The sequence below is a fragment of the Triturus cristatus genome, chromosome 6, assembly GCF_964204655.1.
Source record: "Triturus cristatus chromosome 6, aTriCri1.1, whole genome shotgun sequence".
In the NCBI taxonomy this organism is placed as follows: domain Eukaryota; kingdom Metazoa; phylum Chordata; class Amphibia; order Caudata; family Salamandridae; genus Triturus; species Triturus cristatus.
Genome location: NC_140589.1, coordinates 1,398,863,262 through 1,398,876,612, shown reverse-complemented (window position 1 = coordinate 1,398,876,612; position 13,351 = coordinate 1,398,863,262). Strand labels below are relative to the sequence as shown.

Genomic DNA, 13,351 nt, shown 5'->3' with positions numbered 1-13,351 from the left:
GGCGGACGGCCTCGGCTCGATGTCGCTGGGCAGCCTCGATTCCATGTCGGTCTCCGGCGTCACAGGGACACGATCTCCCTACTTCCGGGTGTCTCCGGAGTGCGACCTCCACTCCCGACCTCCGATGCTCTTCCCTTCAGGTTCCGGCGACTCCGGAGTGCGATCTCCACTCCCGACCTCCGGTGCTCCTTTCCTCAGGTTCCGGCGACTCCGGAGTGCGATCTCCACTCCCGACCTCCGGCACGATTCACCTCGGTCTCCGGCGAATCCGGAGGGCGGACTTCACTCCCCCGTTGACGCCGCACACTCGACCTCAGGTGACTTCCTCCTCGACCTCTGGTGTCTCCACGACCTCCGTCGGCGCCCTCTCTCGACCTCTGGCGGCTCCGGGTACGACGTCTGCTTTCCAGTCAGCGCCACTTCTTCACCTCCGGCCCCAGGTCTCTAGGCTTCTCGGCGTCGGACTCCAGGAAGATACCAATAGACAGGTCAGGAACTTGCTGTTCTTTACTTCCATGGCCTGTTCCGGCTGTTCAGGTCCTTGAGTTGGTTCTTCTTGACTTTATCCCACACAGGGCTCCAGGCTGGGCTCAGTCAGTAGGGACTAGTATCAAGGGTGGGTTTCTGGACCCCACTCCAGGCACAAGTTTCCACCCCTGCTGCCTCACTCCTTCCTCCTTCAGTGTTGTGCTGCTCTTCCTTCACCAGTCAGGTGCCAACTGCCAACTCCAACTGCCAACTCTGAGCTGGCTTCCCAACATTCTAAACCTGCCTCACACTGTCACAGGGTTCTAGAATGTTCTGGAAGGTACTAGTAGGTTCCAGTGATGTCACAGGTGACAATGGGTGGCCACCATTTTGTGTTTCAGGCCCTCAGACAGAAGTTCCAGGGGTAGGGAAAATGGCTCCCTGACCCTGCATCAACACTAAAAAGTCTGGTGGTTCCCAAAAAGGAAAAATACTAACAGGGTTTGAGGCAAAAGTGGGACAAAATAAATAATGATGAGGAGGGACCACCCAAAGGGCTGACAGGTCGAACAAATTAGCTGTCAAATTTAACAAGAGACTTACAGAAACGTTAGCCCTTAGACTGTTGGAAGCGTACAAAAAGGCTTAACAAATGGATAAATTATCCAAATTGATGAGAGCGACAATTGTCGTGGTACTTTCAGTTCTGGGAAAGTTCAATTAGAATTAGGTTCCTATCAATTACTATCCATGGACAAAAAGATCTTAGAGAAGATAGTTATGAACAGCCTTTCCAAAGTCATACACAAATTGATAGGTGTGGATCAGTCGTGATTGATAACTAAGTGGAAATTGGCTATAAATATTGAATGCCTTTATCTGATTATGGTAAACTGACAGGACTACACATAGCCTTATGCCATTGCAAATGTATCTGCCCACAAGGCGCTTGATACTGTTGATTGGTTATACACAACAGGTAATTTAAAAAGGCTTTGAGTTTGGTAGCACATCTATCGCATGGGTGTGTTTATTGTACACAGAAATCTCAACTAGCATGAGGGGCATTTGGAAAATGTCTCCAAAGTAGGCCATAAAGAGAGGGACGAGACAAGAATACGTTATCTCCATTGATCTTTGTGCTTGAGCATCTGGCACAATTGCAATACCAAGATTTTGTGAAGGATGGTGTCCATTCACATGTTTGCCTCTCCATTGACATCATGTGAGGCGTCCACACTTAGGGCCTGATTACAATGTCGGTTGGACGAGCGTCTGACCAACACCAAAGTGGGACTGGAATCGCCCAACTATTAGTCAGCGGTTCCACTCGCAGTATTAGGATGTGACCTCCCTATGGGTGGTCCAAAACAGCTGTTTCTCTATTGCAGCTTGTGTGGCGTCCAGAAAAGGGCTGCAGCACAAGCTGCAATAGAAAAATTGATGTTTGAGGGGGCACCATAGTCCCAATAGCAGAGGGCCAGGGGGCCCTGCTAGGGGCCGCCAAAGTCACTTTCTGCCTGCCTTTTCATGGTGGGCTGACCACCATGAAAGGGCAGGCAGAAAGCGGCATTGTAATCATGACGGCGGAGCCGAGGCTGGCTCCCCTATCATTTAGGGATCACAATTCCAGCTGGCACCCCCACAGGCACTGTGAGCCCGTCGGAAGCAGAGCAGAATTCCCCTGCGGGTTTCCCTCCAACTGCCAGTATCATAATACAGCTGTCGGAGAGAAACCTATGATGTCAGGTGAAAAGACTCCGACAAGCTTTTGGATGGCTTTCCACACAACATCATAATAAGGGCCTTAATGTCCCCACAATTATTGGAGGGAAAAGAATGATATGGTACAATACATAGTTTCCAGGTAAACTGCCCTAAACTGGTTATGTATGCTTCACCGGGCACACACGATCAGAGCTTGAAGAATTTCCATGTGGCTATGGGGTTTGAGATGGTGTTATTGAAGTTCGTATATGTTGCACTTGTATTCCTTAACAGAAACTAATAAATAGCATGAGACAAAAAAGACACATTCAGTAGTTGGCCTTCCTCCTTTTGCATGGCTAATAGTGAAAGCAGAGCTTTAGTGATTATCCTTTACTTTGGCACTGAACCTTACTTTTACCGAAGTTTTTAAAGGGGTTCTTTGATCAAAGATCTCAGGTGCTTTAATATCTATCTATGGTAGAGACTTGCTTGCATATAGGCCAATTCTAAGTGCGTGCTTAACATTATACCCTTCATTGATTGGTCTTTGATTCTATGTATTGGTCTTTCTGACTTTAGAGGGATTCCAAAAGCCTGTAAATAGTTACCTACTCATTACTGTGTTACTCTCAGAACAGGCACTATGAAGAGAACCCTAGCAAGACATGCCTAACAAGGAACATCATATTGATATATAATTTAAAATTAACTGTCTTTACTATACCTTGAGCTTAAATATTTTATATATAATACATGTGTAAGTCGCACATGAAGTGATTGCTCAGAAGCTCATCACAGTTAAATGGATGCATGCCTCATGAGAGTCTATATACACTGAGTCTTACTGCTCTGAGGGTCGAAATATGAGCTAGTACAAAGGAATGCAATGCTATGTTCAACTTCGGGAGTTTGACTTCGTTGAGATAAGTGAGGTCCAGGAAGATCTTCTTGCTACATTTTTTACATAGGCATATTGAGGAAAAGGTTTGGTTGGCCTCAGATGGCCTGGACCTTTCTATAGCACAGATCATATATCTGGCAGTCAGTTAATAGTCTTTATTTGGTCATAACAATGACCAAAGAAAAAATATTTTAGAAAAAACTTTCTACATCATATAGTTTTACATGATCAAGGGTTATTGAGGACAAAAAACACAATAGAATATAATGTATGTAAACATTTAGCAAATAATATAACATTACTTTATGGGCACTACTGGAGGTTAACCTTCATTTAAATACTGTTAACAATATTATCAGGGCTAAAAAGGAAATATTATTATGAAGCATATCTCTGCAAGTTTATTGCAGACAAGATATAATTAAGGACAGAGAAACAAATTATGAGAGTATTTAAGCATTTTAAAAAGATCAGCCCCTCTTGGTGCGATGTAAAGTGCTTGTGCTTTAAAAGTGTTAGTAAAAAACATTTTCTCAAGTTGATATATATAGAGTTCAAAAGAGCATAAAGTGCACTGTTGTTTGGTTGAGGAGTTATTGCATGGGCAGCCTGGAAGAGATTTGAACCAAGAGCCAGAGGTAGGGAAAGCAACCAAATAAAGAATTGAATGTAACCTTGCAGTCCAACAGTTACAAATTTGCACTATCCAGCTGAAGAGATGCTTTGGTTGCCGATGGCCGAGCATCATTGACTGGTACAAATGGGAAACCCTACGTTCGTCTTAGCGATCTTTATGCTTGTGCTGCTCCTCTGACTTTGTTTCCTAATGCCATATCTCTCCAGTATTTAGAATCAGCAGATACTGGCCCTTTTGTTCACCATTCCTGCCCTGTGAAAAGGAACAGATGTGGTTGAACACTACTTCTCGCGCAGAACAAAATTGATTTCTTGTGAACTGCCGGGCCCACACTTTACTGACAGGCACAAATATTTTTGTTAATTATTGATGGTTTCTTACAGCGCGGAAAAGAGCAAGTGGGTGCCAGAGAGCTTTACATAAGAACAGGTTCGTAAAAGCAATATATATATATATATCTTTGCAAGCCCCGCTGTGTCGCCTCATCGTCTTCGACGGAAGAAGGTGTTTTTTTTATATATATATATATATATATATATATATATATAAAATCCCAAAGTGCCTTTGCGCAGCGAGAGAGCACTCTACAGCCTTCCCACCTTCCGGTTTTAATTTGCAGGCTGCCTTTCATATCCATCCATCATTCTTCTGTTTTGCCAACGCGTTTCAAGACACTGGGTCTCTTCTTCCAGGGCTGTTAAAAGACACATCTGACAGCGAGCATTGGACTCCATGCCCCACAATGCACCAAGGGATAGCGTAAGATTTATACGCCCATGGGGAGTGGACATGGTGAATAAATACCGGAAATGACATGCAGGGCTCAGGTGTGCTGTTTATTGCCCAGGAAGAAGGGGCTTGAGGCCCTGAAACGCGTAGGCACAATGAAAATAAAACGTGCACTTTGGAAGCAGGCTGCATTAAGAAGCTGGATGGCCAAACATCGTCGAGTGCTCCTCCAAAGCTTCAGGGCACTTTGAGAATTCATTTTACTGCACGGCTGCCCGGCCGTGGGAGGAAGCAACATCGTCAGTTGGGATGGAAGGCATTTCCCAGCTGATTGAGGCCGGAGCTCTGAACTGTTCAGGACTTTCATCGGCACGATGTTTGATATGCGAATTAAGCAGGCTTTCCAGTGCGTGACTCACTTAGAGCAAACTAATGAAAATAAAATTTTAAACGCACGCATGAACTTACTAAAAGGAGATTAATTACCTGCACATCGGACTCCATGCCCCACAATGCACCAAGGGATAGCGTAAGATTTATACGCCCATGGGGAGTGGACATGGTGAATAAATACCGGAAATGACATGCAGGGCTCAGGTGTGCTGTTTATTGCCCAGGAAGAAGGGGCTTGAGGCCCTGAAACGCGTAGGCACAATGAAAATAAAACGTGCACTTTGGAAGCAGGCTGCATTAAGAAGCTGGATGGCCAAACATCGTCGAGTGCTCCTCCAAAGCTTCAGGGCACTTTGAGAATTCATTTTACTGCACGGCTGCCCGGCCGTGGGAGGAAGCAACATCGTCAGTTGGGATGGAAGGCATTTCCCAGCTGATTGAGGCCGGAGCTCTGAACTGTTCAGGACTTTCATCGGCACGATGTTTGATATGCGAATTAAGCAGGCTTTCCAGTGCGTGACTCACTTAGAGCAAACTAATGAAAATAAAATTTTAAACGCACGCATGAACTTACTAAAAGGAGATTAATTACCTGCACATCGGACTCCATGCCCCACAATGCACCAAGGGATAGCGTAAGATTTATACGCCCATGGGGAGTGGACATGGTGAATAAATACCGGAAATGACATGCAGGGCTCAGGTGTGCTGTTTATTGCCCAGGAAGAAGGGGCTTGAGGCCCTGAAACGCGTAGGCACAATGAAAATAAAACGTGCACTTTGGAAGCAGGCTGCATTAAGAAGCTGGATGGCCAAACATCGTCGAGTGCTCCTCCAAAGCTTCAGGGCACTTTGAGAATTCATTTTACTGCACGGCTGCCCGGCCGTGGGAGGAAGCAACATCGTCAGTTGGGATGGAAGGCATTTCCCAGCTGATTGAGGCCGGAGCTCTGAACTGTTCAGGACTTTCATCGGCACGATGTTTGATATGCGAATTAAGCAGGCTTTCCAGTGCGTGACTCACTTAGAGCAAACTAATGAAAATAAAATTTTAAACGCACGCATGAACTTACTAAAAGGAGATTAATTACCTGCACATCGGACTCCATGCCCCACAATGCACCAAGGGATAGCGTAAGATTTATACGCCCATGGGGAGTGGACATGGTGAATAAATACCGGAAATGACATGCAGGGCTCAGGTGTGCTGTTTATTGCCCAGGAAGAAGGGGCTTGAGGCCCTGAAACGCGTAGGCACAATGAAAATAAAACGTGCACTTTGGAAGCAGGCTGCATTAAGAAGCTGGATGGCCAAACATCGTCGAGTGCTCCTCCAAAGCTTCAGGGCACTTTGAGAATTCATTTTACTGCACGGCTGCCCGGCCGTGGGAGGAAGCAACATCGTCAGTTGGGATGGAAGGCATTTCCCAGCTGATTGAGGCCGGAGCTCTGAACTGTTCAGGACTTTCATCGGCACGATGTTTGATATGCGAACTAAGCAGGCTTTCCAGTGCGTGACTCACTTAGAGCAAACTAATGAAAATAAAATTTTAAACGCACGCATGAACTTACTAAAAGGAGATTAATTACCTGCACATCGGACTCCATGCCCCACAATGCACCAAGGGATAGCGTAAGATTTATACGCCCATGGGGAGTGGACATGGTGAATAAATACCGGAAATGACATGCAGGGCTCAGGTGTGCTGTTTATTGCCCAGGAAGAAGGGGCTTGAGGCCCTGAAACGCGTAGGCACAATGAAAATAAAACGTGCACTTTGGAAGCAGGCTGCATTAAGAAGCTGGATGGCCAAACATCGTCGAGTGCTCCTCCAAAGCTTCAGGGCACTTTGAGAATTCATTTTACTGCACGGCTGCCCGGCCGTGGGAGGAAGCAACATCGTCAGTTGGGATGGAAGGCATTTCCCAGCTGATTGAGGCCGGAGCTCTGAACTGTTCAGGACTTTCATCGGCACGATGTTTGATATGCGAATTAAGCAGGCTTTCCAGTGCGTGACTCACTTAGAGCAAACTAATGAAAATAAAATTTTAAACGCACGCATGAACTTACTAAAAGGAGATTAATTACCTGCACATCGGACTCCATGCCCCACAATGCACCAAGGGATAGCGTAAGATTTATACGCCCATGGGGAGTGGACATGGTGAATAAATACCGGAAATGACATGCAGGGCTCAGGTGTGCTGTTTATTGCCCAGGAAGAAGGGGCTTGAGGCCCTGAAACGCGTAGGCACAATGAAAATAAAACGTGCACTTTGGAAGCAGGCTGCATTAAGAAGCTGGATGGCCAAACATCGTCGAGTGCTCCTCCAAAGCTTCAGGGCACTTTGAGAATTCATATATATATATATATATATATATATATATATATATATATATATATATATAATATTTCCGTCTTCAATCGGATTCCTCCAAACACGGACCCAGTGTAAGTGCAAAAATGGTGGTTTTATACCTTAGTCGCCATAACACGTTTCGGCTCCCGCGAGCCTTGTTCACATGACATAGTGGTGTAAACTGTTTGCCATTTTTAAAGTGACAGTGCATAATGAGTGGATATCACGTGGCATCAGAAAATCATTGATATAGAATTTTTTTTTCGAATGTTTCTATATTGGGGCATTTCATATTGGGATACATTGATTATTGAAACATTTGGAAACAGTCTATGTCTAGACAACGCTAATATCAATTGAAATATTTCATTTATGTCATTTTTGGCCATTTCATTAGACATTAATTATTGATGTCAAATACCTGAATCTACGTATGTCCAATATGTCGGAAATGTATCTATTCAAGTTTGGTGGTAGACTGTCCCAATCTGTCCTGCATATCTGCATATTATATACCCTGCGCATAGTTTGGAGATCCGCTTTCTCTTAGATGATTGGGATAAATCCTCAAAGTGATTGCCTGCATGCAGTGTACGCATGCCTTCAGTTGTTTTCCGATATGTTTAAGTGCTAAAGTGCTATCGTGGCGTGAGATAAATATACATAAAGTTAAAAAGAAAGTGATTGGTGAATATAAATATTGGAAGCAAAATTATATATATATATCTATATCCAATTACACTCCCTTGTGCCCTTGACGCACAAACAAACAGGTAAGGACTACTTCTTAAGCTGGTGCCAAAATTATTTCAATTTATTTAAGTTAAAGTGCAGTGCTCCTTCATGACGCGTTTCGGGCCTCCAGGTACTTGGTCACATGACCGCATTATGTGCATACAGAGTTTTTATTGGGTGTAAAACCCTCACCTGACACAACATGTGACAGTAATGATAGAGCTGGACAACATACTCAAACTTGCGGCTCAAAGTTATATTGAAAAATAACAAAATTGACTGGTTAAGCACAATGAACAATTAATACATTCAAATCATGTATTGAGAACCTCTATTTCAAAACTTTTTTATAGTATGTGCAATTAGGTTGAATAAAGCATAACAATTAGAATCGTAAATGTCGTAGCACAAATAGTGATTAATACTAATATCACAATGCTGCTCCGACCATTAGAACCGTCATTTGTTATACATTTTTAAATGTTATTTTTTTTTACATTTTTAAAAGCCGCAAGAATAAATAATTAAACCATATTTAAATACAGATAGTTGAAAACAAAACAATGTCTGTGCATATATGTGTATGTATATATATATATATATATATATATATATTTAGAGAGAGAGAGAGATAAAATACAGTGACATTAGGTAAATAGCAGAATTATATAAAATAGCTGTGCTGAAATGTACATATGTATAAACCTAATTTTCATAACAATTTGCAGTGAGGATTATGGGGGAGGTTCACATAAATATACTTACTGCTGTACATGGTAGACACAAACAAATTGCATTATTTCTTGAACTTCCATCTAATGATAGAGTGTGATTATTTAGGGCCTTCATCATAAATTATAGTCTCCCAGGTGCTTCCTCCTACTTTTGGGAAAAAAGTACTTCATTTTATGAATTCACAATGAATTCCGGTAAAGCTCCTGGGAACCTGCAACTATCCCTGATTTCCATGAATGCTCGTGTATGTTTGCCTAGAGAAATCTAACATTTCCAGTCTTTAGTAGCATTTTTCTTTATGGGGAAAATGTTTGCCATGTGGAGAAACATCTTTCCCTTTAATGTCATCAGTTAATTTGAAGTGTGTCTCTTCCTCCTTTCCCACTTTAAAATACATTTACTCCTGTACTTCAAAGGCAGACATTTATGAGCTAGCTCAAAGTGGGAAACTACTGTCAAATAGTTGGTGAATACCTGCAGAATTCACTCGATCTAGTTCCAACCAGTTATTTTAGAGAGATAGAAGCTCTGCAGAGAAACTTGTTGTGGGAGGGTAGGCCTCGGATTGCGCTACAGAAGTTAATCCTGGGTTGGTATGGTGGGGGTATCGGTCTACCCGACATAAAGAGATATTACTGGGCCGCACACCTGGCGGCCATAAATCACTGTGTATATAAATCTGGAGATGATCCTGCTTACAGGATGGATAAATGGTTACTTCCTGGGGGTACATACTGCAGAGCCCTATATTCCAGACCCCACCGGTATCCCCTTATGGGCCCGACTAAACACTCAGTGGCTGTGTGGCACACAGCGAGCAAAAGCTTGGGGTGGGATGGGAAACTCTCTCTGGCAACTCCGCTGTGGGACTCGGAAAAGCAGGGCACCACCAAGGGGTTCGACAAGTGGGATCTGAATGGGATCTCTACTATCGGTGACCTGTGGAAAAACAGAGAGGTGGTATAGTTCGCAGATTTGCAGCAAAGCCACAACCTCGCAGACTTAAAATACTTCCGTTATCTGCAAGTTAGACACGCACTACAGTTGAACCTACCCAGGGACACCTCCCTATCGGACGCTTCGCCACTAGAGGACAGACTATTAGATGGCTACTTACCAGATGGGGTCATATATCTTTGACATACAAAAAGTTGGTCAACAACACACCGGATCCCCTGATACTCCTGAGACAGCATTGGGAGGGAGATGGGCTTGAGATAGATGATGAGAAGTGGCAGGAGGCTCTGGCCTCCCCAAAAGAGGTTGCCATCTCTTCTATATTACGTCTGTTACAGTAAAGATCCTTCACTGGATATACGTCTCCGGACCAACACTGGTTAAAATGGGTAGGATGGATGAGGGTACTTGTAGGCGCGGATGTGGACAGATTGGCTCATTTAGGCACATAATTTGGGGGTGCCCCCTCATTCAGTCCTTTGGTCGAGTGTCAGGCGTAGTTATACGGCCGGAAGCAAAGAGATGCCTCTTGAATATCTGGGAGCCCACTGACCTCAACAGCAGAGAAGTAAGATATGGGCTACTCTGGGCCAAATGATAGCCAAGTGGAACATAACGCAGTCATAGCGGGCGAGGGAGCCACCCGGGGTGATCTCCTGGAAAAACGACATGGACTGGTGCATGTTCAGGGGAAAAACTATGTATGTCTCCCGTGGATGTCCCAGAAAATGGTCCTCCATCTGGAACAAATGAAATAACTATTGCGGATGTATCTGTGCTCCCCCCCGGACCCTTATTCAGACGACCAACCTACGCCATAACCCCTATTGTCACTCAGTGTAATTTGTATGTTTGTACCCGTGTATGCTCTTAGACTCGAAGCATGTCTGTCTGTATTTCCAATGCTCTGTATTGTCGACTGTTTGGATGGTTAATAAAAAAGTAAAAAATAAATAGTTGATGAATAGCCACAAACCTACCTGTGTGTCGGACATTAGCAGCTTTTACAGGTGAACCCTCCCAAAATGCACCCACAAACTTACCCATGGTAGTAGCTTTGTTTTCAAGGCAGATCCACTGTACTGGAGGTATTTCTACTGATTCTTTGAACAAGGAATGTTATTTGCCACTGTAAATGATGTGTTTTATGCTACTAGGTTTTACTTGAGTGTTGAAAAACTATTGGGACTTGGACATTTAGAGTGTAAGTGTGTTGCATTTTCGCCTTAAGTGGGAAGGATATGCCCAGATGTGGGCCCTGTGCTCACTACGCTACCCGTTTCAAGCTAGTCTTGCTGATGAGGGGTGATACCCCGTAACAGGTCCCAGGATGCTTGTTTACCGATCCAGGGAGGACCAGGTCTGGCAGTAAGCACTGGTCTGTTCCCATGGGGAGCATGGTCAAGGCTATTTGGCATATGGCTGGGTCTAAACTGAAATGGCGTGGCAAGCAAACTAGTGATGGATTAAACCCAGATCTGTGATTAGCAGGTGAACGTTTGACAATGTTCAGCATTCCGTCCACCATCTTTTTGTGTTGCATTTTTGCCCTAAGTGGGAAAGGTATGCCAAGACGTGGGTCCTGTGCTCGCTACATTACCGGTTTCAAGCTAACCTGGCTGATGAGGGGTGACAGTTTCAGGATGCTAGTTTTCTGGTCCTGGAAGAACTTGGCTTGGCAGTTTGGACTGGACAGTTCCCATGGGGAGCAGGGTCAAGGCTGATCTGTATATGGCTGGGTCCAAACTGGAATGGCGTGGCGAGCAAAATACCAATGGATTAAATCCATATCTGTGACTGGGGGTGATGGTTTCAGCATTCTGGCCATCATCTTTTTGTGTTGCCTTTTTTTGTGTTCTATTTACAACAATGGCACTCATAAGTAATCTAATAATGTATAATGTATAATTTTGTATTCTCAGTGAAATGTAAAGGCACAAGAACTGTGGACATGTCGCATAACGTACGGCACATATCTTATTTATAACTTTGGTGTCTTTTGTGTTGTATTTTTGGAAAATTGTTTTTTTTTCCTTTTTACTGGTTAATATTTGAATGAGCATACACCAAGATACGCCGATCCTAGCAGTTATTCAACACATTTAACACACGTTGTTATTCAAGCCTCGAACTATTGTACTAAATAGGCTTGTTTTCCGTTGTTATGCTCTGAAAAAAAACGTTTGCAAGATGTTGTATGACGAGAAATAAACCTTTTATACATTTATGGATTTTTACATTTTTATTTTTATTTTACAGGGTACGAGACCATGACGATCTCATTCATATTTTTGAGCGTCAGGATGATACCCTAACGGAAACCTATGGAAACTACTTCCTTGCGGAGCTGATCGAGGCTCAGGATGAAGAGAATCACGCAGTTGTGGGGGAGGTCAGTCTTTCAAAATGTACCATAGGATGCAACAGATAAAAAATTGTGTAAGACATTAAGTCAGTTCCTAATGCAACAGTGGTGTTTTGTAGTCAGGTCGGGGCCAAGGAATACCTTCATGCCCTTGCGCTAGGTGGGTGAATGGACGCCAAGTAATAAAACATACGTTCAGGGACATCTTATGGATTTTGGGGACCCTGGACCAAATGTATTTTGAAGGCCCCTGTTCGGGACAGCTTTGAATTTATGATCCAGTTTCAGCTCTTTCATACCCTCTTTGGAGAGGTCAGTGACACAGCACAGGCACACTGGTCAAAATTCTAAAAATGTTTACATCTAATATGTAGGGATAGTGATGTGTTTTCAATATTGTAACACAACAGCCAGGGCCGGCTTTAGCGCTGGTGGTGCCTGGTGCCACAATGTTTGTTGGCGCCCCCCCAAAGATCACCTTCACCACGGATTCCCTCACTACCACCCTTTAACAGTGCCCCTCACGTCTCCATAACCACTCACTCACTGAGATGCATTTGATGTGGTTCATAGCGCAGCTCATACCAGTGTAGGGTGTCAGAGCACTTTACATCATGCACACATTACATAGAGACAATCAATCACACGTGTAAATCACTGTACAGTAAATGTTACATCAGACAGAGGAATGCAAGGTGTAGGAGTCACATGTCATCCATACTGGTAGACAGTATAGCTTGAGTGCTTGGAATGGAGAAGCACAAACTCCGAATTTAAAACATAACACCATAGTTGGGGGTTGCATTTAATAATAAGAATATATATATATATATATATATATATATATATATATATATATATATATATATATATCAAAATTCCTTCTACTTTTCCTCCGCTCTCAGTAAAGGATCACAGCACCACGAACGACACTTCAAACTGATGCTTTATTCCTCACAAGTTGGTACAAGGCAACATAGACGGTAAGGACGGTCTACGCGTTTCGGCACCCAGCCTTCTACTGGACCATAGAGTCCTGCAGCCCAGAATGTCATTTTAAAGTGCCAGTGCAAGTACTATTAGTAAACAGTGAAGACATACTAGACATATAAAGCATCGACAATTTTTAAAATAAAGTTATTTTTCTAAGTGTTTTTCAAATTAATCCATATTATAGAATGGGAGAAAAAAGGAATTCAAAATAATATGATAATATAATGCAATAGTGATCATGGTAAAGTACCCATGTGTCATGTGTGAAAAATTGTAGAAAATGATAGTAGTGCAAGTTCACCATGCAGTCATTTTAAATTATCTTCTATTGTTCAAGCATCAATGAGATTGCACGTATCAGTGTATA

General features: G+C 43.3%; 1 protein-coding gene across 2 annotated transcripts in view; it reads left to right on the top strand.

Annotated features, from left to right (window-relative positions):
- Window positions 1-13,351, top strand: part of CFAP61 (cilia and flagella associated protein 61) — a 2,048,453-nt gene that overhangs the window by 265,981 nt on the left and 1,769,121 nt on the right. For both annotated transcript variants that reach the window (XM_085612416.1, XM_085612415.1), the window contains exon 7: window positions 11,886-12,018. In XM_085612416.1, coding sequence (XP_085468542.1) covers window positions 11,886-12,018 — 133 coding nt within the window. The remainder of the gene's footprint in view (window positions 1-11,885; window positions 12,019-13,351) is intronic.